This window comes from Ursus arctos, unplaced genomic scaffold, assembly GCF_023065955.2.
Source record: "Ursus arctos isolate Adak ecotype North America unplaced genomic scaffold, UrsArc2.0 scaffold_26, whole genome shotgun sequence".
In the NCBI taxonomy this organism is placed as follows: Eukaryota; Metazoa; Chordata; class Mammalia; order Carnivora; family Ursidae; genus Ursus; species Ursus arctos.
This window is the reverse complement of record NW_026622941.1, coordinates 35,774,790-35,801,754: the sequence shown is the minus strand read 5'-3', so window position 1 is coordinate 35,801,754 and position 26,965 is coordinate 35,774,790. Positions and strand designations below refer to the sequence as shown.

The 26,965-nt window shown below is 38.8% G+C and overlaps 1 protein-coding gene across 3 annotated transcripts in view; it reads left to right on the top strand.

Moving 5' to 3' along the window:
- The window catches only part of NELL2 (neural EGFL like 2), a 377,959-nt gene that overhangs the window by 264,519 nt on the left and 86,475 nt on the right, over positions 1-26,965 (top strand). For all 3 annotated transcript variants that reach the window (XM_057318980.1, XM_026502054.4, XM_057318979.1), the window contains 2 exons: positions 22,477-22,599; positions 25,319-25,414. In XM_057318980.1, the coding sequence (XP_057174963.1) occupies positions 22,477-22,599; positions 25,319-25,414 (219 nt within the window). The remainder of the gene's footprint in view (positions 1-22,476; positions 22,600-25,318; positions 25,415-26,965) is intronic.

The following is a 26,965-nucleotide window of genomic DNA, read 5'->3' as shown; positions in this document are numbered from 1 at the left end:
CTTCCCTTTGCTCATTTGTTTGGAAACAACAGGTGTTGGCTAGGATGCGGAGAAGGGGGAACCCTCTTGCACTGTTGGTGGTAATACAAACTGGGGCAGACACTTTCTTCTCCCTTTTAATGTATTAATGCCATTGGTAAAATATTGGTTCTTTGTCACTCTGGGGTTGTTTTTGGGTTTTTTAAGTGCAAGTGGTGATAATATTAAAAATTTCATCCAATGTGTCAAACATAGTTCTAGATGCCTTACATATATTATTTAATCTTCAAAACAACATGATACATTTGGTATTATGAGCCTGATTACATAAGTGATGAACATTGGATGAAGCATTGGAATATTCAGTAGCTTTCCTAAAATCACACTACTAGTAAATACTGGTGCCCATGTCTGCTTGTTTTGAAAGCCATGTTTTTCCAATGAATGCATTTAAATCTATAAATTTCTAATCTTTACTTAAACTATATCCCACAAATTTTAATATGTAGTATTCTATATATCATTAGTTCTAAGTATTTCATAATTTCCATTGGGATTCTTTCTTAACCCTTGGGATATTTAAGTGTGTTTTCCCATAATGTGTGGAACTTTTGCTTTTATTACTTTATTAATTTACTTATTTAAGGTAACTTTTATAGATATCTGATTTCATTTTCAAAAGATACAGGTCCTATTCTCAAAGAGTTAGTTTGTTTGAAAGTTTTTATAACAAAAAAGAGCAATCAAAAGAAGTCAATATCATATATCCTAGGAGTTTTGAGGATGAGGAATTCAATAGGAAATGTCTCAAACGGAAACATTTTTGTTAAAGTGATGGAATGTGAGTTAGGTCTTTCAGGAAGGACATAATTTGGATGAATTGGGTGAAGAAAGGGGATTTTAGGCAAGGGGGCTAATACGAATGAAGCTATCATGGAATAAATACAGTGTTTTTGGATCATTGACTAGGCCTATCTTATTTTGCCCCTTGGAACACAGGACATGTCTAATCTTGGTTCCATTTAACAGTACTCAAACAAATGTTCATAAGGCTACTAAATCTCTGGGAGTGTCCTTTTTATAAAAATAACTCTTTCCTCACTTATTATTCCTAATGAGTCTCTTCATTATGACTGTTCTGTTGATGTGTGTTACTTAAACCTCATCCTAAGGTAGGGCCCTTATAATAGGACGTGATCCTTAGTTTAAAGGATGGTTCCAGAGTGAAACCCGTAGAAAACACCAACTGTAAGATCTTGAATATTGGAATAGTGCCTTGTGGTAACCAAATCCACAGTGTGGCCATATGGCTGGGACAGTTAAGGGGTAGCATATTTACTTTTCATAAGATGCAACATTTCAATAAAGAAGATAATTAGATTGATTAGGTCTTAACTTATTTTAGTGTTTGAAAGTTCACACTTAGAATTCAACAGATCTGGGATGCGTGGGTGGCTCAGTCGTTTAAACATCTGCCTTCAGTTTAGGTTGTGACCCAGGGTCCTAGGATCGAGTCCTCTCTCAGGCTCCTTGCTCAGCGGGGAGCCTGCTTCTCCCTCTGCCTGCCGCTTCCCCTGCTTATGCTTGCTCTCTCTGACAAATAAATAAATAAATAAATAAATAAATAAATAAATAAATAAAATCTTTAAAAAATAAGTAAAAAAAAAAAGAAATTCAAAAGATTTGACTTTGAATCCCAGCTTCCCCAATTCAAAGTCTGTGGTCTTTGATGAGTTTCTTTATGCCTCATTTGTCTCATCTGTGAAGTGGGAATAACAATACCAATACCTATTTCCTAGGGTTGTTGTGAAAATTAAATCGAAGGACAAAGGAAATCACATGTTGTAGTGCTTCAAATATTGTAAAAGTTCGAGAAGTTAGTAGCTAAACATAAGCTTAGGGATATAAATGCCAGTCAAATGATGAGGCATTTTCCTGTTCATATCAACTCTACTTGATTATACCAGTAATAAATTATGTATACCCAAAGTAGTAGAATGTTAAATATGCAAAATATGCATATAACTACTGCTGCTGTATGGATAATGAACCAACCTCAGCATAATCAATGTGGCTATTAGTAACGTAGGACCACGTATCGTGCTCCACTATTTATTATAACATGTAATCACTAGGGCTGTCTTTTTAAAGGTACTTTTTTTGTTGAGTCAGTACTATTTATGGGAATCTTTTCAGAAGGACAAAGTCAGGTTAGAAAAGAAATTTCTATTTTTTTAACATTCGTCACGAATGTAAATTTGTACTATTTAACTGGTGTAAAATCTTGTCATGGGTATAAGAATAAAAAAGATCCCAAATTAAAAAAAGAGAGAGAGAAATTTCTAAAGGAAACTGATATTCTAAAACCTTCATGTACTCCGAGGTCTAGGTTAGGAAATAACAATTGCAGTGTTGTTGAAAATGTATGACAGTGGCGGCAAATAGAAGATAATGCAAGCCAGCCTGTGTGGTTGCTGTTGGTGTCTGGGGGAAGAGACTTGCTAATAAATATTTTCAGTCTGCATTTTTATTCAATTACCATACTATTCATAAAAATGAATGAGGAAAATAACCTTTTAATCCAGAAGTGCCAGAGTTCCCATGTATTATTTCATTGTATGTGCCCAATCCATCTGAACTGCTGAGTCTGTCCATGAAGACCTTGTAGTGATGTATTGACTACCAAGGTGACAGCTGCACATTTTCAAACCAAGTTGCCTCTGGCATCGTTGTGCTGCTCTCGCCCCTGATTCATTACTGCAGGAGCAACACAACCCTCTGTCCTACTCTTAAACCCAGGAGTTCTGTAACCGGGGCTTTATATTTTAATCCTCTAAACACCAATCTGGTTTCAGCTAATTCTATGACTAGATAATCCCATCAACAGGAAATATATCTTCAATAAACTTGTTTTTCTAATTCTTCCAGAGTGATTTCCAAGTGATTTTTTTTTAAAGATTTTATTTATTTATTCGACAGAGATAGAGACAGCCAGCGAGAGAGGGAACACAAGCAGGGGGAGTGGGAGAGGAAGAAACAGGCTCATAGCAGAGGAGCCTGATGTGGGGCTCGATCCCAGAACGCAGGGATCACGCCCTGAGCCGACGGCAGACGCTTAACCGCTGTGCCACCCAGGCGCCCCTCCAAGTGATTTTTTTAAAGATATACTAAACTCAGCTAATCCAGTATTTTGCTTTTCCAGTGGACTCTGTTAATATGCTGAAACTGAAATTATACCCTTTCAGACTTCAGTTTGAAAGTTATAATTTAGGCTATTTTTATAGAAATAGTTCTCACTCGTAAGTAAAATTAATACAGTAGAGTGAAATTATATTATTGGACTCTTTTTTTCATCCAAATTTAGATATGCTTTATAAAATATCATGTCTCTTGACATGTAACTGCATTCAAATAAAAGCCCCTTATTATACAGTTATTCTACATTGAATGGAGAAGCTGTTAGTCTTAGCCCTCAACTGCATATTTACTAGTTTCTGGACCTAGAAAATTTCAAATTTAAAATTACGAGGTGTGATAAAAGGCATAGAGGGTGAAGGAGAAAGCCATTTTGTCTGAAGGATACATTAATCTAGCTCCTATCTGCTGAAAGCCTTCTCTGGGCTGGGCACAGTGCTAGTCACGCAATTCCTGATGGACTTTACCATCTAGGGGGTAGAGGACTAGTAACCAAACAAGTGGATAAATGTTGTCCAATGCTAGCTGTTTGCTAGGAAGCTATGTTACAGATACCCGCATTGGGGACCTACTTAGATTATGTGATCAGATAAGGCCTCACTGGGGTCACAAGGGCAGAAGAGCCTGCAGAAGAACATAGCTGGCAGAGAAATTAGCGGCTCCAAACAGCCTGAAGCTGAGGGCACTTCTCAGGCCACGAGAGTTATATAGGGTACAGTGGGATTGGAAATTGGAATGACAGATTGAGTCACTTCCGTCTCAGCTTGCATGAGACTGCATTTCGACCTTGATTGTGTCCTACGGGGAGTAGCTAAGTGGCTTACCATGGTCTACCTTATGGGTGAGTATGCTGCCGTTCTTTAGCAACCACTGGATAACAGCAGAGTCTAAAAAATTCAGGTGCGATTTACTGATTTTCCATGGCTTTCCCTTGCAAAGGGGATTCTCCAACATTGATTGTATCATTAACTAACATTGCATGTTGTTATATTTTAAAATGTAAATTTTTCTCCTCTTAGTACATTACTGTATATACAGAGATTTATATCCTTATCTTGACTTATCGTTCTTGATATTCGTATAGGGCTTCCGTCTTGAAGATTGGATAGCGCTTGTCTCCCCTAATTTTGTTACAAAGAACAAGAATATTAAATTGAAAAGTTAAGATGGGTCTGATCCTTTTGTGTCGCTCTGGAATAAAGATCACTGTTTCAAATCACTGTGTACTTGAATTACATATCAGCCCTCTTTTCACACTGAGCACATTCAACATTGATTATCAGGCACACGTCCTTTGCTTTTGACCTCCTCACCCATTTATTCTTTGGTTTCTGTTGATGATGCCAGACCGTGGTAGAACATGTGAAGCCAATAAGAACATGATTAGTTCCATTTAATGATAATCGGCCCTCTGGTATGGTTTCCAGGAAAATAGTGCATCATTAAAGCAGGAACCACTTATTTGCAAAATCAAAATCATCTGGTTGCTAATGTACTTCTGTTAACATGTTGGCGTTATCCCCAGGGAGAAAGGAGTGTGTTCCTTGACTGTGCTTGCAAAAAGAATTTGTGCTACTTTCTCCTAAGTGGGACACTTTTTAATACTAAGTTTAAGGTATTCCATCAGCTAATCCCAGCCTTAGGATGGGAATTTGGTAATTGCACTTTTTTAAGAAAAATAAAACAAGTTATATCTGCAGACCAGTATGTCCCTTTGCAGTTTTATTTTTTATTTTGACAGCCTACTTATAATTGGTGAAGGATTTTGGCTGGCCGCCAAACTTAGAACAGTCAGCTATTACAATTGTTTATGTCTGTATGTATTCTCAAGTGTCTTTATAGTTGACATGAAATAAGTAACAAGTTTGTAGAGCAGACTGCCATAGACCAGGATTTTGGCCAATGCTTTGTTTACTCAGCTCTGAGTCTTTTGGTGTATCTATTTTTCTGTGAAGTATTTTGTGTGTCTTTAGAACCAGTGAGAACAGATTCTTGATTTAAAGCGAAACTTTGTTAAAAAGATTTGCATTTCCATGCAAAAAAAATTAGATGAAAGCAGAATGCATACACGGTACTTGAATTATGCGAAGTAATAAATGTCCACTTAGATTTGGGCTTTAATTTTTATACATTTATTTAGCAAAATATTGCCCAAAGTATGTAGGCAGAGATTTGGATCGGATTGACAAGAAAAGCAGTTCTGAATTTCATAAAGCATTCACCAGGGAAACTGTATTGTCAGCAGCAGTAATTACAGTAGGTAATTGTGTCATTTACCCTGTTACAGACCACTGAGTGTGAGGAGCATGGGACACACCAGCTGTCACACCCTGTTAGCTTTCACGTTCTGGGATTTGCAGACTCACACTAGGACTTACTCTTGGTGAATGGGAGGAAAACAAAAATAAACTGAGATGAAAAATATTACAGCTTTTACAGAGAGACTTTTCTGGAAAACAGAAAGTGTAAATTGCTGAAAAGTTGGAAGTCAGCATGGCCATTCCCCTTTCATCTTTGTTTCTTATAATCAAAGGCTAGCGGGCCAGAAGAAAGTATGACTAAGACCCAGTTCTGCTGCTTATGAACTGTGACCTTGAGTAACTCATTTAATCTTGAGCCTCAGGTTCTTCGTGTGGTCTGTAAAATATTTGGTTCACTTTCCATTTTAAAATTCTGTTTCTACTGGGAATACATTCTCTTTTAGGTGCCATAGTTATACCAGTGAACAAATTAGGGTCTCTGCCCTCGTGAAACTTATATTCTAATGAGAAAGTCAGACTGCAAATAGATAAGCAAACAATGTCATGGAGTAGAACGGATAGTGTTGTGAAGGAGTCCAGGTAAGAAAGGGATGCGAGACAGAGCCTGTCTGAGGAGGTGCCCTCTGAGCAGAGACCTACAATATATTAACCAGTGAGCCATGAAAACAGGTGGGTTAATAGCATCTCAGGAGGCGGGCCAGCAAGGTGTGGTGACTGTTCAGGGGACAGAGAGAGGCCAGTGTGGCTGGGAGGGGGAGAGAGGTAGAGGATGGCTTCCCTGCGACACACTGTGGCCATAGCAAAGACTTTAAATTATATTCAAAATATGAAGAGAATCAGGGAAGGGTTGAGAGCAAGAGGGATATCGTGATCGTTTTAAGTTTTGGGAGAATCATTCTCCCTGCTGTATGAAATAAGAAGGCTAGAGGGGGGTATATTTGCATTTTAACAGAATACTCTCAAATATATTGGTATTTGTGTGGCCACTTAAAAATATCTTGCAATTTCAAACTTAGAGGGAAAATACTTTGTTAGAGATATTAGAGAAGATTAGTGATTATGGTTGAGGTTCTTCTGATATCATTTCTTCTTTCTTAAAAATTACCTTTGAGTTCCATTTTACCTTAGATAATAGAGAATTGACAGGAATAATCTCAAGGAAGGAAAATGCTAACGTCATTTGTGCTGGCAAAGTTGAGTTTTTCAACCCAATTCGGGAAAGACTTTGAGATCTGATAATGTGTTGCTGGGTTTGATTAAACACAGAATAATGAATACTTTTCTAGGTATTTTTCTCTAGAATCATTGAATGGGGACAGAGAGAGGAAAGTTCAGGAATATAAATCCAATTAGACCTAGAGAAAGCCTTTTGTTGCAAGTATTTGGCATTCAGGCCAGGAGCTTCTTATAACATTCTAGATAGAATGGAATTTTCTCTTCTGTTGATGGATCATGCCAAACTGATTTTTTTTTTATGCCTGAAAACATTCAATCAATGAACATGGAAGGAGCATTAATTTCCAGTCAAGCACTGCCAAGCGCTCGGGGTACAGCAAGGGTATGTGCAGAAAGCATGGTGGTGATAATACGTCTGACTAGGGAGCTAGCAATCTCCTTCTTTCAAAGCTGCATTGGCACTTCAAATAATACATTCTGTCTTGACTTAGATGTGTAGGGATGGCTGGGAAGTTGATTGGGGCCCATGATGGCCGGGCTGATTCTAACTATTCTCTGTTATGTCAGTTGGAATATAAAAACAAAACACAACTTCCTTGTCATCAAGGAGATTGTAACCTAGAAGCAAAGAGTGGTAAACAAATAGACACCTGCAATCTAGGGTGTTCGGTGCTATGATGGAGGGAAATCCAGCACGCTAGGAAACCAGGTGAAACAAAGATGCTGAGCCATGAAAGTGATGAAGTAGCAAAGGGAATGGGAATTTAAAGAAAGAGGGTAAATCAATCTCTGTGTTCCTATCTTTCTTTCCCCTAAATAAATGTATGATTAACATCAGTATTGAATTTTTCCTAACATTCAGTTATATATATCTGAATGATTTACATCTTCTCTTCTAGAGAATTCTGTCTCTAAGGTTTCAAATCACGAGCCCATCATTTTATTTTTCCTAGCTCTGGGACTTTTAAAAATGGTCATGTCCCACTTTCCAAATAATCATTTAGAGTGTGTGTCTTAGTCTGTTGTAGCTATAACAAAATACCGTAGACTGGGGGGCTTCAAAAACAAACATTTATTTCTCCTAGTTCTGGAGGCTGGGCAGCCCAAGATGAAGGTGCTGGCAAGTGTGTTGTTTGTGACAGCCCACTTCCTGAGTCATAGATGACTGCCTTCTCCTTGTGTCCTCACGTGGTGGAAGAGACGAGGGAGCTCTCTGGGGTCTCTTTTGTAAGGGCACTAATCCCATTCATGAGGTTTCCACCCTCCTGACTAGTCATCTCCCAAAGGCTCTACCCCCTAATACCGTCACAACTGGGGGTTGGGCTTCAACATATGAACTTTGGGAAGACACAAATATGAGGTCCATATTCAGTTTATCATTTTGTCTCGGAAAATAATGGGTTGAGGATGGAGAATGCAGACGCCAGATTAGAAGACCGAGAAGCAGGACCGGTCAACAGAGAAGTAAGTCATACTCCACTTGGTCGATCTGCCACAGAGGCCCAGGAGGATATTGACGCCAGCAGCTCTTCCTCAGTAACTGCAAATATTTCCATTTTGCCCCTTGCCTTCCTCCTTTGTCCCACTTTATCTTAAAGGGACATTCTGAGTGAGTGAATGAATTTTTATCATTTGTGGGAAGATATGTGGAACATGTTTAAATAACACGAAAAGCAGGAGCCTTTAAATATGTTTCCGTGCCAGTTGTACTAGATCTAGGCCCCCAGAGAAAGGAGGGGAGGAAAGAAGGCAGAGATGAGGGAGGTGCTGGGTGTAATTAGAGGAGGGAAGAATGAGAGCGGTGAATACAAGGAGCAAATGTTTTCCCCAGAGCAGGACATTGCTGATTGTAATTAAAATACACACTTGCAGTCGGGGAGAAGATTACAAGTTACAATTTTTAAAACTTTTAATTGATACTGTGAAGAATAAAAGAAAATGGGATGAGTAAATTGGAGAGGAGGGCAAGTAAAGCTTGCAGTTTGGAAGCAAGGACAGGAAGCCGAAATATCAGAAGAGTAGTAAAAAGGGAAGGGGGGTAAAGGAGGTAAGATCAGAATTCTTCCTCACTTGTTGCTATGCTGCTGTTCCCTGAGCTATCCATCTTCCGGTCTTGAGGTCAAATTTCTATTCACATCCAAGCAGCAGTCTGATTGGGCTGAGGCCAGAGGCTGAAGGACAAATAATAGGCATAAGGAGAAGGGGAGAGTTGTCAACTGTTGAGGCGGGGTGCACGCTGCTCAGGGGAGGTGAATGATGACGGGTTGGCAGATGAAAGTCTTTCTCCAATTCCTCTGAACACTTTCGGTGATTCCTGGGGCAAGAGCCACCTTGGTGAGAAACAGAGAGAAAAGAATTACTGCATTTGAAGGAAACTCATCAAGTAAAAGTGAGTGATTCAGAATGAGGTTTAGAGTAAAAGCCATTTCAAATTCTTGAAAAGAATATAATATAAAGAGAAGAGGCACTCTAACCACATTGCCGGAAGAGAAAATCCTTTTTGGATCTTAAAAAAGGCGGCTTTCTAAATGACAGAAAAAAGATTTTGCTATCCCCCTAAATTGGTTCCTGCCTCTCAAGAACTAAACAAAACACAGGTGTAAATGAGTCACCATCTTGCTACCTAACATCTTCACACATCCAGTGCAGAGAAGTGATAAACGTACATACATATACATCTATGCACACACACTTATAAAATATATTCACACGCAGACATCTTATGCACACACATAAAGAGATACATTTATGTGTATTATTTTTATGAGGAAAAACATCTGTAAATATCTTCAGGAAAAGGATTCTGCCTTATAACAATCACAACTCTATGCATAGAACTTGACACATATTTGTAATATCAGTCAGCATTATTGCAATTAGAAATATTAAAGGATATTAAAAGACACTAGCTCTATAGGGGAAGAAAGGGATAAAGAAAGGGGGGATAATCAGAAGGGGGAATGAAACATGAGAGACTATGGACTATGAGAAACAAACTGAGGACCTCAGAGGGGAGGGGGGTGGGGGAATGGGATAGACCGGTGATGGGAGGTAAGGAGGACACGTATTGCATGGTGCACTGGGTGTTATACACAACTAATGAGTCATCGAGCCTTACATCGGAAACCGGGGATGTACTGTATGGTGACTAACATAATATAATAAAAAATCATTAAAAAAAAAAAGATACTAGCTCTAAAATGTCAAATATAATTAAATGCATTGAACACAGTACACACAGAAGCATGAAATCAAAGTTCACGAAAGATATCCACATCTGAGGTTTTATCAGGGATACTGAAAAACAATATATGTAATTGTTCGGACTAGAAAACAGTCTTCTAACTTGTATTTTGCTGTGGTAGAGACTCAAATAACATGCTCTGAGAGGTGGATTTTTGTAACGAAGCTCATTTTAAAAATTAAGCCACAAAGTGAAAAGGTTGATGGATTCCCTTTGTCCCATAGTCCCAACCCTTTAAAATCTGAGGAATCATTTTATTTTCCTTAAGAAGATGGAAGGTCAGAATACAGTATCTGATCCAAGTGTGGAAATCCTCTAAGATCGTCTGAAACTGCAGTGGGAAGGCTGTCCAGGGTGAAGTACTGTGGTGGTTTTTCTTAGATAATTTTGTATTTTATTTTATTTTATTTTATTTTATTTTATTTTATTTTATTTTATTTTATTTTATTTTATTTTATTTTATTTTATTTTTAGGGAGGGAGAGGGGCGAGGGGCAGAGGGAGAGAGAGAGAATCTTAAGCAGGCTTCGCGCCCAGCATGGAGCCCAGAATGGGCTCCTGAGATCATGACCTGAGCTGAAATCAAGAGTATATGCTTAACCTACTGAGCCACCCAGGCACCCTGATAATTTTATATTTTAAAAATTCCTTTTTTATATGGTATGTTGTTTTGAGACAGTTGTTCTGGTGTGGTGTGTTAAATATACTCTTTAATCTTATTCGGTTTTTTTTGTGGGTATTAAAACAGAGCAGACTGTAAGAGCTTTCAGTGAAAGAATAGATCACGTGGTGTTAGATAGGGATGATGGTTGTTTTCCAGCAGAAGTTTTTACTAGCTTAATGAACACGTTTCCTTTCCTTCCAGTACATCTAAGTAAATGGAAGAACATGCTTCTTACCAAATTTAGGGGCAGCACTGACATGAAAACATAGGAGTAACAAACCTGAACTTTGGTGAAGTTAAGTATCATGGTCTCGTAAGCATTGCATAGGTACTGCTCTAAATGATAAATCCCAGACGTGTTACGTGGATTTGGGGTGAATACAATGTAAAATGTAAAATAGCAGATACGAAATACTCTGAGAAAACGAAAACGGTTGATTTTTTAGTAGATCAAATTCATTCATCTACATTTAGCAAGTGCGTAAAATGTGTCAGGTGTTATGACAAGAACTGAGGATTTAAAGATATGTAATAGAAATTGTCTGTCTCAAGGAATATACTGACTAAGAGGGGTGGACAAGAGAGAATGAACAATCCCTGATGGTGTGATAAGGCCTAGTCTAACACTAACCCATGAAATATTATTCTAAGTGCTTTCCATGCATTACCTCAGTTAATCCTTGCAACTCCATGAAGAACATATAGGGCAACAATCCCTTATACACAGTTCTGAACTCCAAAAACCAGGCAGCTCTAGAAGCTGAATGTTTATTTTTGAAATTCATTTGGAAGCAAAATTTAATCTAAAGGGATGCTATTTCTCAACTTCGCTTATCCAATTTGAAATGAATAGTCATACTTTCACTACAGAAATATCTGATTGCTGAGTACTGTCCCAGATCCCGCTGGAGATTTTAGTTGTGTGCTATTATTAGGTCCATTTAAGGGAGAAGGAAACTGTGATTTAGAGAGAGTAAATGATTTGCCCAAGATGTGACAGCTAGTAAAAGGCAGAGTTGGGATTGATTGGAGGCAACCTGACTCCAAAGTCCAAACTCTTAACTACTATATATTCTAGCTTTCAAATGTTATGAGGGAATTGAGCACAAGTGCTCTGGGGCTCATCTAAGTTTTAAGGAAGGTTTTCTTAAGAAGGAGGCATTGTTTGATCAGAGTGGGAGGTGAGTAGGAGAGTTAAAGAAAATGAAGAAGGGCTTTCCGGGCAAAAAGCAGGAACACATGTGATATATACAGCAATTGGTATGCTACTTGGCCTTTAGTAGAGTCTCAATAAATGATATTTAAAATGCTGCGATGGGGGAGTTTTAAAGTGGTGTACTTTAGTGAGAGCCGCATGTTCTAATGAAAGTCTTGATGAGTAGGCAGTGCCTTGTTGGCTAGTAAGAACAATGGTGTGTCTCTACAACAAATTAAAAGAGAAGAAGAGAGAATGGGGAAGAAAGAGGTAGAGAAAGTGAGATTTTATGTGAAAAGTCATTGTGATAATGGTTTGGAGATGTACAGAATGGGGGGACAGTATTGTGATCATGAAGCTGTTGCAATATTGCAAAGGAAAAGGAAGTATTTTGTCCCCAAATTTGGGCAGCTGAAGAGCAGTGGGATGGTGAGAGGGGCAAGGAGTATGGAAATGAGAACAGCCAAGGAAGTAGAATTCAGATGAATTGGTCCCTGGATGTGGTGGGTGGGAGGAAGGGAAGAGAAGTCTATGGTGACCCCCAAGTTCCTGGATTGGGAAGAAGAAAGTCTTAAGGGTGGATTTAGCTACAGATTCATCTGTGGATGGGAAATCTGAGAGTGTTCTTTCCTGATGACCTGGATAGTCTTCTGTGAAGTTATTGATAGGGTTATGCGCCATGAGTGAGGGACTGAGGATGGAGCAGGCATTCGAAGAGAGAGCAGCATAGCTGCTGAGGGGAATGGAGGAGAAAGCAGATGTGCAAACTGTCAGTATAGAATATCTTGAATATTGTGCATTAGCAGATCTCTAATAAATGTTTCGTATGTTTGCTTGCGATACACTTTATAGTTACTGATTCACTCTTTAACAAATATTCATTGGAGACCAATTTGTGTCAGTTATTGTGTGGATATTGGGCGTCATTGATGAATTAGATCTAAGGTTTGCTATCTAGGTTATCTGACAGATTTTGGGTGGGGAGTATTTATTCAGTTTATTGTCACCATTGATAGAGTAAATTCAATTTCCTAATATGACTTCGCTTTTGTATTTTGACTTCTTAATTCTGTTTTCTTCTTACCCAAACCAAACCAGACCAGACCAAAACAAGAACAAGAATAGCAAAGTTCCTAAAAGTAAGAAACCCTCTTCTCTACTCATCTCACCACTCTCTCATTCCCAGTCACCCAGATTTGAAACTTGCGTTATTTTCTGTGTCTTTTTTGCCCTCGGTTCAAAAATTGATTCACTGTGGTTCACCCGTCAGTTCTATGTTGAAATTTACTCCTCTTCCACCATCATTTTGTCCATTCTTCTTCAAGCCCTCTCCTCAACACAGGTTGCTTCCAGAAAAGCATAGGGATGGGGATGAAGAAGACAAGATTCTTGCCTGAAAGGGATGTGAACCTTATGATTTGGCGCTCACTCCCCCACTGTGCTTCCTACGTCCTGTAGGACTTCCGTATACCACACGTACACATTGCTCAGCACGGTGCTTGCCAGGTGATCAGTACTCAGCTTCTGTTTGCTTTGCGCCCATTCCCCTCCTCCTCCTTATCCTTTGGCTTCACCTCTCAGTGTTGTGCAGACTCCTGTTTCAACTCCCAGTAATAACCCAATTCAGACTCAAAAGGAAAAGAATAAAAAGGAAGAAAGAAAGACTAAAAAGAGAGGGAACAATGCTGGCCTGCTAACATAGGACCCCCACTTTGTTAAGGAGAGTGGGCCTCTCCTCCTCTACACACTGCTATTCATTTCCCTAAAAATCAGCACCAGTTTTGTCATGCCACCTTTGACTGGACAGCTGGAAGTGGCTTTGTATTGCCCGTCAGATAAAATCATGTTGTATTCCTGACCCCATCCACACTGATTGCTCGCTGTTCACTTTTGGTCATCATCACCTGTGCCAGCTCGGCACTTCAGGACCCTGCCATGGTCCATGCTTTTAACCTGTTGCACCCGTGTTCTCTCCCTATGGAATTCTCTTCCCCATCTTTCCCCTTTTCCTGTTAAAACCCTTCCCGTCTTTCAGGACTCACTTGTTTGGCCTACTGCCTACATAATACTTTCCTAGACCCTTTAGTCAATCCTCACCTCTCCCTCTTTAAGCCTAATGAGATCATTATTTATAGGTTGTAGCTTTTTAAAACACGGGAGGCAAATCCTGACCTTGTCACTTCCAAGCTACATGATATGGGCAAGATATATATTTTCTCTAAGAAAGCTCTGTATTCCCATTTGTAGAACAGGAATAATAATAGTGCCTCCCAGGAAAGGTTTTTGTGAAGACCGAAGGCGATAATGCGTATAAAACACTTAGTACAGTGCTTGACAGCATCTAGTAAGCACCTACTAATTAGCTAATGTCATTATTGTTACTATTACTATTGTTTTCGCTCTTACAGCACTAAACACTTTTGAGAATATATCCTAGTTATCTATATCTATTCATATCACCAATCCTGTGATAGCTCAGAAGATTCTCGAGGTCATGAATCTCAGTTCACGCATCTTTGCATCCTCCAGAGCACTCAAATCACAGAGAAGCTTCATAAATGTGTTGAAAAAAAAAATACAAATGATCTGCTGTTAGTTATAAGAATTTTGTTACCCTACAATGTGTTTGCACAAAGATTATTTCATGAAATGCCAGAAAAAGCAAAGCGGGTTTTCTGTAAAATGAGAATATGGATTACCTTGCAAAATTATTGTAAAGATAGAGGGGGACTTTGAGTGTGCTTCGGTGGTTAAGATTCTTGATCAAATAAGGATTAGGAAGAGAGCCTGAGCATGCCATTGAAAGGGCTTGAAGAAAATAAACCAAGCATGTCAGAGGAAAGAAGTCTGAACAAATTCCTAGTTGCCAAACACAATGAAGAATAACAAGAAGTCAGTATTGAATTGGTGTGGTCAGTGAGCAGGAAACTTGAGTGGTGAGTAAAAATACTTGGGTGTTCAAAATGCGTTTTAGTGGGCTTGCTGCCAATGTGGGCATTGAATAGGGTTAAGGTATAATTTCTTGTAGTCCCTTTAATAGTGTTAAAATTAGGTTTCTGTTAAAATGACATTGTGGTAGATTTTTCTCTGTAATATAAAGTGAATAAGTAAGGTAATTGTAAGAAACAAAATGAATAGCTTTTGGTAAGTATGATAGCAGGCATTTTTTTCCCCTTGATGTAACCATTGAGAGTAGTACGTTTTGGAAATCAAAGAAATGTCCAAAATGCATTTGATTTCAGAAAAGATTATGAAAAGAGAAAGCTCTGTGAGACATCTACATTTTCTCCACAGAATTGAAATAGAAAAGAAAGGACATTATTTAGCTAATAAAGGCAAAAGAAATTTTCCCACTGAAGTAGATAATAAGATGAGAAAGTAACTAATATTTATCAAATGACTGTTATTTGCCAGAATCTTTACACCCGTCGTGTAAGTTTACTCTTTAGAACAGTTCTCTAATCTAGGTCTTAATCTCTTCATTTTAAACTTAGAAAGATTGGCTTACTTTCTCAATGCCAATGAGAACTAGGAAAAAGTGACATCAAAAATCAAGCCTGTGCGTGTAGGGGCTCCTGGTGGCTCAGTCAGTTAGGCGTCGGACTTTGGCTCAGGTCGTGATCTCGGGGTCCTGGAATCTCCCTGGAGTGGGGCTCCCCACGCAGTGGGGAGTCTGCTTCTCCCTCTGCTCCTCCCCCCACTCATGTGTATGCTTGCTTTCTCTCTCTCAAATGAGTAAATAAAATCCTTAAGAAAGAAATCAATCCTATCTAGAAAACCAACATATCATACTGCCTCCTTGTTATTTCTCGTTAAAATAGTACATAATTTTCTCATTTTTTTCTCCTTTGTCCTTTATATTTAGTTATGGTCCTAGTACAGAACAGTTGATGGAGGACATTTTAAACCATCCAGTGACTTGCAGCAATGTCCCTGAGAGTCAGTAGTCATTAGGACATGCATGTTTTGATTGCAGGGATATGTATTGCTGGCGACAGTGAACACAATGTCTTTGTATACCAGACCACTGAACATTGAGGGCAAGGAAGGAGGGTGAGGGAAGGAAGGAGTTCCAGTACTTTTTGATAGACCCCCAAACCATCTACCACTTGTTGAATTGTAATACTGAACATTCTTTAAATTCAGTTTGTGCTCATTTTGAAAAGTTCTCCATAGAGTAATTATTGTGTGAATGTAGTAAGGAGCTGTGGGCAAGTCCGAAGAGTTGTTTAGTTTGATAAATAGAAATGGCATATTTTATCTGAGGACTCACAGTGTTGCTATTCTTTTTAGAGTAAAATAAGAGGTCTCAGTATTGCAGACCGGTGGGCTCTCTTGTTCTGATGCTCTTCACCCGCCAGTGTAGGTTACTTTGGTGGGAACCTGTATGAGTGAAACCCATGGGTGAGTTTGCCCAACCTCATTGTTATCTTACGACAAGCAATCTGGTCTACAGAAATATAAGAGGAAAATGACTAAGCAGCTCTACATTTTTGAGATAAATCATCCTTCTGAACAAATAGTTTGATGGTTTTATTTAACGGCTCCTCGAGAATAATTTACACTTCTGTGGGCTTTCTTGCTCCGAGATTTATTCAGGCTTAAGCCTGAGGGAGCTTGTTTCCCAGTCTCTAATAAGCAGATAATAGTTAAGACCCGAGGTAGGTTGTCACTATGTTTAGAGCCATATTCTGCCACATTCTAAGAGAGAATTTACTCATTGCAAATTCATATTCCAGGAAACAGTTGGGTCAGGGAAGGGGGAGAAGCTTTCTTTGTGGCCCTAACATCTATATGTTATGATAGCTGCTGTTTCCCCAACATTTCTGGATTTGGACAGGAGAGTAGAAGTTGCAGCATAGACAGTATAATTCTTGTGACTGAAAAAAAAAATCCATCAGAGGAAAAGAAAGATTCTCTGAGGATAGTGAAGGCGTGTTATAATCTGCTACCATAAGAGCAGAATCTAGACTGTAAAGGTGTCAGAGGATCTAGTATACTGCTGGGGGTGTGAAGCAGAATTATCGGGAAGTAGTGGACTTTGTTACCAGGGCCTGGCCCCGTGTCAGAGGAGAGGACCCTTGGATACTAGAGGTGTCTGTTTGCCAAATTGCATTAATATTGATCTTCCAGAGATTTTTCAGTTGAGGGAATGAGTGCTTGAGTCTAAGTTCTGTGAGCTGGTCACTTTGTTTTGCAAGCTTTTGTACTTGGCCATATTGGTATCTTCCTTTTGTTTTAAAAACTGTCAATCTTGTAAAAATACAGCTTTTAGTATGAAAAGAAATTACCTCAATGCTTTGCCCTAAGGAGTTCTATAATTTTAATAACGTTCCTAGAGTCTTAAGAATACTAGATAATAGGGACACCTGGGTGTCTCAGTCTGTTAAGCTTCTGCCTTCAGCTCAGGTCATGATCCTGGGGTTCTGAGATCGAGCCCCATGTGCATCTCCCTGCTCACCCTGCTCAGTGGGGAGTCTGCTTCTCCCACTCTCTCTGCTGCTTCCCCTGCTTGTGCTCTCTCTCTCTGTCAAATAAATAAATAAAATCTTTAAAAATCAAAGAATACTAGATAATACAAAAAAGAGAGAACTTCCTAATTGTGAAGCAATGGAGGACTCCACGTATGACAAGAAGACATTAAATGGTGTAAACATTAAAACCAAAAATCTCTGGGCAATTGCAAAGAAAAACACTGGGATAAAAAAAAAATAGATCGGGAAAAACACACACATTAAATATGTCAGGCAGCCTTACTGCCTGGCAATCAATAACCTAGTTTTTGGAGTCCGCTGTTGGGATTTACAGCTGTACCGCTTACTAGCTGTGTGATCCGAGGCAAGCTACTTGACCTCCCCAAGCCTAGTTTAAATTTTTTTTAATAATGATAAAGTTTCCTAATTAATAGGAGGATTAAATGAGACGGTGTGTATTACGAAGTGTGCAGTATGTAGTAAGCACTGAATCATAGCTATGGTCATTACAAATCATTCGGGTTCATTCAAATGTGCAAAGGCTCAAGATCTCAAAAACAGAAGAAGCAAGTACATGAATGCTGTTTCAGGTTGGAATCTGCACCTTCCCTGCACACGTAACAGTGTCCACGCCAAATGCTCCGTTCTCCGTGAATTCATTCTTGAATTCCCGTCTGACCCAACAAGAAATGATTTCTTCCCCCTTTGATCTCTGCAGCTCTCTGTAAACAGAGGTTTCTTCTTTACTTCGGTATTTCTCATAACAAAGCCATGTATTAAAGGTATTTGTGTTTTTGTCTTATCTCCCGAACTAAACTATAAGCTTTTTGAGGGAGCTACCATTTGTAATCACATTTTTCATAATCACATTTTTAATCCCAAGAAAATCCTAATACACAACAGACCTTGAAGAAAACGGTATGTAACTGAAGTGTAGCTGTATTTAAATTACTTTCACTCTTATTTTCTGTAGGATTTGCATTTTGTATCTAAGTCAGATTCTTGAATAGAACATTACTATGTGTAGTGTATGTCTGTGTTGAAATCGTAGTAAGAAAAGCTATGTGAATTTTAACGTGGCCGTTTTGTCTCTAGATAGTACATTCATTCTGAAAACAGCTCGATATGAATACCAGATTTCAAGCTCAATTTAAGTCTGACCGTATGTAACTATGACCGATGACCTGTTGGGTATGGAGTCTTAAAATGATTTTAGAGACATTAAGCTACTCAGGTTAGGAGCTGATCAGTGAAACTGAAGTATTATTGTTCTATGTGACACTTGCATTTAGATAAATCCAAGTATATATACTATCACTTTTTTTTCCTGTAGAGGAATTTTAATATATTGACCCTTGTCACTGGTACGAAATCAGTTTTACAGAGTGCATAAAGATGCATGCACATTATGGCACATTGGACAAATCTTTGCCAGCTATCGCCGTAAGATTATTGATTCTACGTATAATGTATTGTGATAATTGACAACTACCTTACTGTTGTGTAGTACTGTTGAGTGATGTTTTCTTCCTGTATTTTTATTTTTTCCATTTTATTTAAATTTAAAATGTATGGATACAGAATATGATCAGTTTTGATTCAAATAACCATATGCTAATATTTTTGGTGAAGAACAGTTAGAGAGAGGTGTATTTGGTTTCAATCGCAGCTTTTACCTGGACTGTCGTGTCACATGAACAAAGAAAATTTTAACTGAGGATGTGAAAATAACATTGAATCTTAAGAACTGGATATTGTGAACATCAGATCTGAAATGTCTGCTTTTCAATATATATGAAATGACACTTGAAATTCATTACTACTGCATCCTGCCATGCTCTTCTCAAACACTGTGGCATAATACTGATTTAAATTTTATCTTAATTAATATTCCCTCCTTATTTAATTTAACTTACTGTATGTTACAAATGTTGGAAGAAGTATTAAAACAGGAGAGGCTGACTGGTGGGTTGCTGGTGGCGTCCTTAGGGATATGTAAGTCAGGGAAAGGCTAAGAAGTTGACGTTTGACCAAAACTGTATCTAGAGCAGCAATAATTAACTATTTGTTTAGATGACCTTATAGATTATCTGCTCCTTGCCTCATTCACATTCTGTTTTGTGCAGGGCTATCAAATTAAAGTTAATTCTTCTGAGAGACATAGGCATTTTTTTAATAAAGATTTTATTTATTTGAGACCGAGAGAGAGAGAGAAAAGGAGCACAAGTGGGGGGTGCTGCAGAGGGAGAAGACGACTCCTCACTGAGCAGGGAACCCGACCTGGGGCTCCATCCCAGGACCTCGAGATCATGACCTGAGCTGAAGTCAGACACCTAACTCGCTGAGTCACCCAGGCTCCCGGAGACATAGGCATTTTTAAAGACTTTTCCTAAGGTTACAGTTTACTGTCAGTTGATGGTTGTAAGAATAACCAACTTTAAGTAGTGTGAAAAATTTTAAAGTGACAGTGTAAAGGAATTAATATTTTCTGTTTTCAAAGTATGTCTTGCTACCTTAATTAATATTTGAAATATCCCAAACAAAAACCACCACAGTAAAATTAGTTTAAAAAAAACAGTTTAGATTTTCAGTAGCCTTCTGTTTGGCATCTTGTCTACAACTGAACAAGTTGGGATTGGCTTGAATTATAATGGCAGAGGAAGCATTTTCTAGCTTTCTTCCTTTGGTCATTTATTCTTTTAATTATGTATTTAAGAAACATTCTTTGAATGCTGAAATAAAATACAAATAAAAATACAAAATTCTTGTCCAAAAAATTAACAGTTTCTGGAAGGGCACGAAGATGGAGAATCAAGGAGAAGTAGACATTTCTGATAAGATACAATAACAGAGCCTTGTATATGGTGCTGGCGAAAGCAGCCAGCAGCCCCTAACTCTATGAAGGGGGCGAGAAAGGTATTTGCACATAAACAAGACTTTTTAATGTGATCTTTAGAAGTGGTAGGAATGTGCCAGGAGAGCCCGTTGGGCAGGCTCCTCAGGCACAGGGAACGGTATGTGTAAAGGTGTGCGTGGCTGTATTTCAAACCTGAAAACTTTCTTTACCCTCGAATTGCTCAAGAGCATGCTTACTCATTTCAGTGACCTCAAGAGTAAATGACAACAGGGGTAACCAGATCCCAGTCTGTGTAATTAATTAATGTGTATGGGAATCATCAAACTGGGTGCTAAGCTGCATCCTGTTAGGCCCGTCCTCTACCCAGTGAGTTCCGTCTAATTAAGAAGACAACCAAGGCAGGGATGAAAACAGCATCAAATCAATCAGCAGCTGTCTTTAAAGAGCCTACGGCTGTCCATATAGAGATTTATAGATTAACTGCAGCACTTTGAATTGCACTGGGAAGAAAATTGGCAGCAGGTGCAAACTTCAGAGTGTAGATTTATTTTGCTTCAGGCAGCCAGACCCAGAAGTAGGTAGACTGCCCATTCCTGGCCCTCTGAAATTTTATAGTGGTCCAACAGTAGCCCCTCTCAGGAGACCTATGTGTAATCCGGGTACTTTCTAAGCTATCATCAATGGGCATGAATTTATAAAAAACTACGAAAGTTTCTAATACTAGATAATAAAGGTGGAATTTTGTACAATTTGGGGAAATTCAGCCAGGGATTTGGAGGATAAGATATCTATTCATGCAATTCTCAAACCTTAATGATTGAGAGCTCTCCTTCCTCTGAAAGACTACTGAGAATAATGTCTAAGAATTTTATTACAGGGTTATAGTTCAAACTATTAAAACTTTGTACTTATACATATAAGGGCATAAAATGCTAATCTTTATTTGAAAAAAAACATAGCATTCTATTTTAGTAGTTGAAATAAGTGATTTTACTCTAATCTAAACGTGCCCAAAGCAATTTTTTTCAAAGTTATAAATACATTATTATTATGTTGTCTGGAATAATACATATATTGTCTAGAATATAAAGAGTTCTAAAATGAAAGGCAAATATTTCTTTTTGCTTTGATGATTTATATCCTAGTGAATTAATAGCTCAATTCATGTAAGTGTATTAAAATATATTTTTAATTTTAGGCCTAAGTAGTATTTATATAAGAGACCAAGTGATTAAGTAGTGCCACTGTAGGGATTTGGCTTAACTAGTTTGTATACATTTCCTCACTTATATTTCATTTCCTACTCATCTTGATTTTGATGTCAGATCTGTTTCCTTTCTCATATTCACTGTATTTATTCCTTATATTTACATTTTTGCTGAACACGGAGCTAGAATTCTGATGCTACCTAATGTTCCTGTGAACTTGGGCAGGCGACTTAAGCACTCTGAGCCACTATTGACTCATTTTTAAAATGGTTGTAATCATATCGGTTCTGCCTCTCCCAAGGGGTGCTGGGAGAATCAGATGATTCAGTGCTTTCTAAAGTGTCAAGTTGCCCACAGTGAAAGGAAGTATCATATCAACTATACATTTTAAACTTTGGATTTGCACATATCATAAAAGCAAGTTGTCTTCTTTAACAGAACTCTGACACTTTCTTTGCAGAAGAAGAGAACTTCCTAATGATTTGCGTGTGTATCTTTATGTGTGGAAGTATGGGTGTGGCGGATAACTGCACCCTACGGACTCCCAGAGTTTCAACTCCATTTTTCTGCAGGCTGGGATTCATGAAGCAATACAATTTCACATCCTTTCCTAGCACCCTTCTCATGGTACAGGATGAAGAGTTAGGTAGCAGATTTATTTCATGAGAAAAACTCCCACAAATATTAACCACAGAGACTATACACAGTGGTTCTGGGATCTACTTCTGAGAGTGATTCATACTCTTGCCTCTGTTCTTCCATTCCTTCCTCCTCTTCATAGGTCTCCTGTCCAAATCCTTTTGCATTCAAGGTTTGTGGGTGTGTAAACTATGTGTGTATTTCAAGAGGAGTATCCACTACTTCAAAACATGAGCTCTTCTTTAATAGATACTGTGTGGAAATCTGTGTTTGAAAGAAATACCATGCAATAACCAAAGACCCCGGGACATTTTAAAATGCAGACTCTTTGAAAATCTATCTTTTTTTTTTTTAAGATTTTATTTATTTATTTGACAGAGATAGAGACAGCCAGAGAGAGAGGGAACATAAGCAGGGGGAGTGGGAGAGGAAGAAGCAGGCACATAGTGGAGGAGCCTGGCGTGGGGCTCGATCTCGTAACGCCGGGATCACGCCCTGAGCCGAAGGCAGACGCTTAACTGCTGTGCCACCCAGGCGCCCCTGAAAATCTATCTTTGAGTAACAAAATTGTATTTCTCATTTCAGAACACGATGAGTGTATCACAAATCAGCACAACTGCGATGAAAATGCTTTATGCTTCAACACTGTTGGAGGACACAACTGTGTTTGCAAGCCAGGCTATACGGGGAATGGAACCACGTGCAAAGGTAAACGGTTTAAATGCCAGCACCTGGGATATTAAGGATCATGTAGTCCATCTTCACCTCCCTCCACTCCTTCTTATCACCATTATCTCCCATCCGGGTACTCCCCGCAGCCACTGAGAGCTTTGCGGTGTGGCTCACAGTCTTCCTCCTGGGTTACGCCAGTGTTTATGTGGCCAAACCGTTCAACAACGTTGACGTAGCATTCCTTGACCTCCACCACAGTGTCTCTGTTCCTGGCCGGCAGACCACACCCATAATCACACCCAGGCACTTTTGTATAGAACTGTTCCAACTTCGAAATCTCAAGCTTCAACTCTTTATCGTCTTACCCCAAGTCCTTCTGCTTCCAGTTTGCCCACTCAGTTCTTTCCACGACTCTTGACCTTCATTTGTGTGGTACATACAATTAACAACATCACACCAGCCACAGAAGTAGATGAATTTCTCTGATCCTTCCTTTTCTTTCCATTTGCCAGTCTCCTCTCAGGTTCGAATACTTGTTTTTGAATCCAAACATGACACTATGTTTTTTCGGCCATACAGTCAACCCGTTTGTTCTACGACCAGAATCCACTGTGAAATATCTCTACTGAGGGTCCGTCTGACAGTATTTCTTCTCTACTCCCTTTTGAGCTGTTGAGTACTAATTAGCTGGGACTATTGGGTCTCTACTTGTTGTGGTTTCCCATTTTCGCTGGTTTGTCAATACCAGTCAATAATTCTTTTAAAAGTCCTGTTGAGCCCAGATGTTCCTTTCTGTCAGTGGGTAATCCAGCAGTAGTAAACCGCCATCCACCAATTTACTCTTTCACCAGTGCCCTCTGCTCCTTCATCATGTGGGCTTACCTCCTACTTCATAAGGGAAATAGAGGTTCTATTTTGGAAACTCCACAAACTCCCATAGACTAAAGTCCATATTCCTTATTATGGCAAATAGATTTTCTTACGATTTGTATAAAAACTACCCACTTGTCAAATATATGTGCCCGTTATCCTGGAGTTGACTCAAATCAATTTGCTATGACACTGTGTATGTGGGAGGTAGGAAATAACTAGGTTTGGCCCATGAGCATGGGTCTTAAGACCTGATTGACAGTAATACAGTGGATGCAGACAGCAATGGGCTGGAGGATTACTCTGCTTTTAAAAGTCTATGGGAATCTTTAATTTAGAGCAATGTGAATAGGCCTTCTCACTTTGAGGTCTAAATCCCAAAAGATTTTGCCAGAGAAACTAGACAGTCTGAGAAAAGCCAGATGTTTAAAGCCCATTACATAGTGTAATTGAGCGCCTCGGACTTCCTCAAAGCACCCAGATATACTGAGAATTGGCAGGGGAGAGGGGTTACAATTTCATCTGGGAGCCCAACTTCTCACTCATTTCTCTTTCACTCCAATTCGTAATTAACGTGAAGAGTAAAGCTTAGAGCATAAAGAACTCTTGCAATCACGAGCAGATGCAGACAGGTAGTTCTTATCTTTGAAGGAAGGAGAACATTCATGGATCCAGAATTTCTGCTGGAAGTTGAGACTCTAGGTTGCCTGAATGAAGACTCTCTAGTTCATGTGTGTATTCCTGCTGGGAATGCCAGAAGCTGAGAGATAAGTAGTGTAGATGGAGGATCTGAAATATTGAGTCCTTTGCTGTGTCCTTGCACAGTATTCCAAGGAAGACACACACACGTTTTAGAAGATGGACCCCTTACTATTTATGAGCTTTACATTCTCAATCTCTTTGCAAAGCCTTGGTGACTAGGTATTCTTTTTGCCTGGGATGAAGACAGATTGGGACCTCCAACTAAAGAGGCTAAATGGCCTCTTTGTGCCCCTTCCTTTACCTCAGCACCAGAATCCCAGATGTCTCCATTTTACCGCTCTGAGAAAGTACATCCTAACTAATGAGAGGAAGCACATGCCAGAAAACTTGAGAAAAAGCTTTTACCCCAATACCTGGAACAAGCTGGTCTAATTCAACCATTACACATCTTGCCAGGCTGAGGAATGGCTGCTGAGCCTTATAGAAACAAAGAACAAGCTAAAGTGGAAACAAACCATCTAAGGGTGCTCAGTCTCACCCATCTTGTTTTTCTCACCTTCTTTGAATTGGGCAACATATCTCAAAAGGTCACCCTGGATCCTGACCTGTCCTCAGTAGAGGAATGCAAGGCTCTTTCTAAAGACCACTACAGCCAATTCTTACCATTGGCCAGTTCATCACTGGGACTGATTTATAACTTTGTGAAAGACTGATTTAGAACTTTCTCTAATACTATGGCACATTGGCCAGTGTGTAGAATGATCAGAGTCTCATAGGAGTCAGTCATTTTCTATTTCTTTATCTCAGCGTCTAATGGTAGTTTGCTCCTTAAGAAAACTCCAGGACAGTTTCCATGTGTTCATTTCAAGCTGGACCGTTACAATGAGTTACAACTCTAATTCTCATGTACTTCCTCTTATGTGAGGTTACTGTTTTTTGCTAAAAGAAAGTTTAGTGTATTATTTTACTGGTGAAATACTTCTTTAACGTTGAAAAGAGTACTGTTTTACAAATCAGGTTGAAGTTTCTTACCTGCATAGAAAGTCTTACAGGAATTTGAAATTATAATAACATATATAATTTGGTGTCCACATCTCCAAGAGAATAAAGAAAAGCTGGGTTTGGAATATCTTGAACTACTTGCTTCTAAAATGCTCAAGTCATGTGTCTGAATTATTTTTAGCATTTTGCAAAGATGGCTGTAGGAATGGAGGAGCTTGTATTGCCGCTAATGTGTGTGCCTGCCCGCAAGGCTTCACCGGGCCCAGCTGTGAAACGGGTAAGAATATCATTCCATCTTCTGGAAAATGAATTTTTACGCCTATGTATAAAGTAATCCATGAGGAAAATAATGTTTCATGTTTCAAGTGGCTCTCAAAGCGTGGCACTATTAATAAGGAAGTGCTGGGAGGGAGGGAGTGGGAAGGTTCAGTGGTGCATATTCACTGGGCATTTCCCCAAAGTCATTCTGTGGAGGTTTTGCAGCTATTTCAACTAGAAGAATATTGGACTGTTTTAGAAATATATGTGGGATTGGCCAGGATTTTGTGACTTCATAATTCGTTTTACTCATTTGGAGCCCGTTTTTCCTGGAGTCTGTATGACTATATTAAAGCATAGAGCTCAAGTTTATGGCCAACTCACTTCCTAGGATGTACTAGTTCCTGCCTCCACATTTGAGAATTTTTAATAAGTTTTTGCCTGACTCATTCAATATTCATCCGTTGTTGTTTATTTACAAAATATTTAAAGTTTCCTACTTTCTAATTATTCCTCATCCAAGTTCATTTCAAATTCACTCTTTCTGATGGATGCTAATATTAGAAACTAATATATATATGTATTATATATTATATAATATGTATAATTACATAGTCTGTATATATCTTATGATACACAGTAAGATATTTTGTCAGTTGAAAACACACCATGAGAATATTAACTCTTAAATTAAAAGCATGTTGACAGTAGTTTTGGTTGCTTTAAGTTAAGTGGGTTCTAATAATAGATGACCTCAGAAAAGTCCATTATTCTCCCTAAGACAAAGCTGCAACTTCCAGTGATGGGTGGTTGCCATCTTACATTACTTTCCATAAATCTCTATGTAATAGATGTGGTGTGTGTCCTGCCTCCTCTCCACTTGCAGAGTCCTCTGGTTTAATAAAAACACTGACGGATAAGAATGTGAGACAGAAAATGTTCTGGACCATTTGGGAAGTGAAAATTTTCCTGAATAGGTCCTGTCACTCTGCAACACTAGATTGTTTCTTTCTATAAGTACCTCTAAGTGATTATATAATCTTCAAACTTCAGTGATTATTGGGTTACAAAGGTCTCTAATAGAAAATGGATAGTGGCCATCTTTGATATGCAGGACTCGTTCTTAAGGGGATTATTTCCTACATCAGGAGTTCCAAACTCATTGTGCATGTGACTCACCCACAAGGCTTATTAACTTGTTAACAATACAGATTTCTGGTAATTAACTATCAAGAATTTACTAGGTCAAAATCAGGCACTCCTAGTCCTGTGGTTTACAATATTTTATCCCATGGTCTCCACCAGTACACCCAAACACATCAAGGTACACTGTGGGCCTCCTGTATATCCACACGTGTGATGACCATGTTTCCTAAATACAGTATTTGGTGCTGCTTCTGGTGTAGAATCTGGATACAGAAATACTGGCTTTTTTCAGGGCATTTCAATGGTGTGTAATTTTGAAATAAAGGCCGTCCCAGAAAATCTGAGATGAATAATGGCAATGCCTAATTCTGCATATCATTCTTCCACTAGAAAAAAAAAGTTACATATGAGATAGTGAAAATCT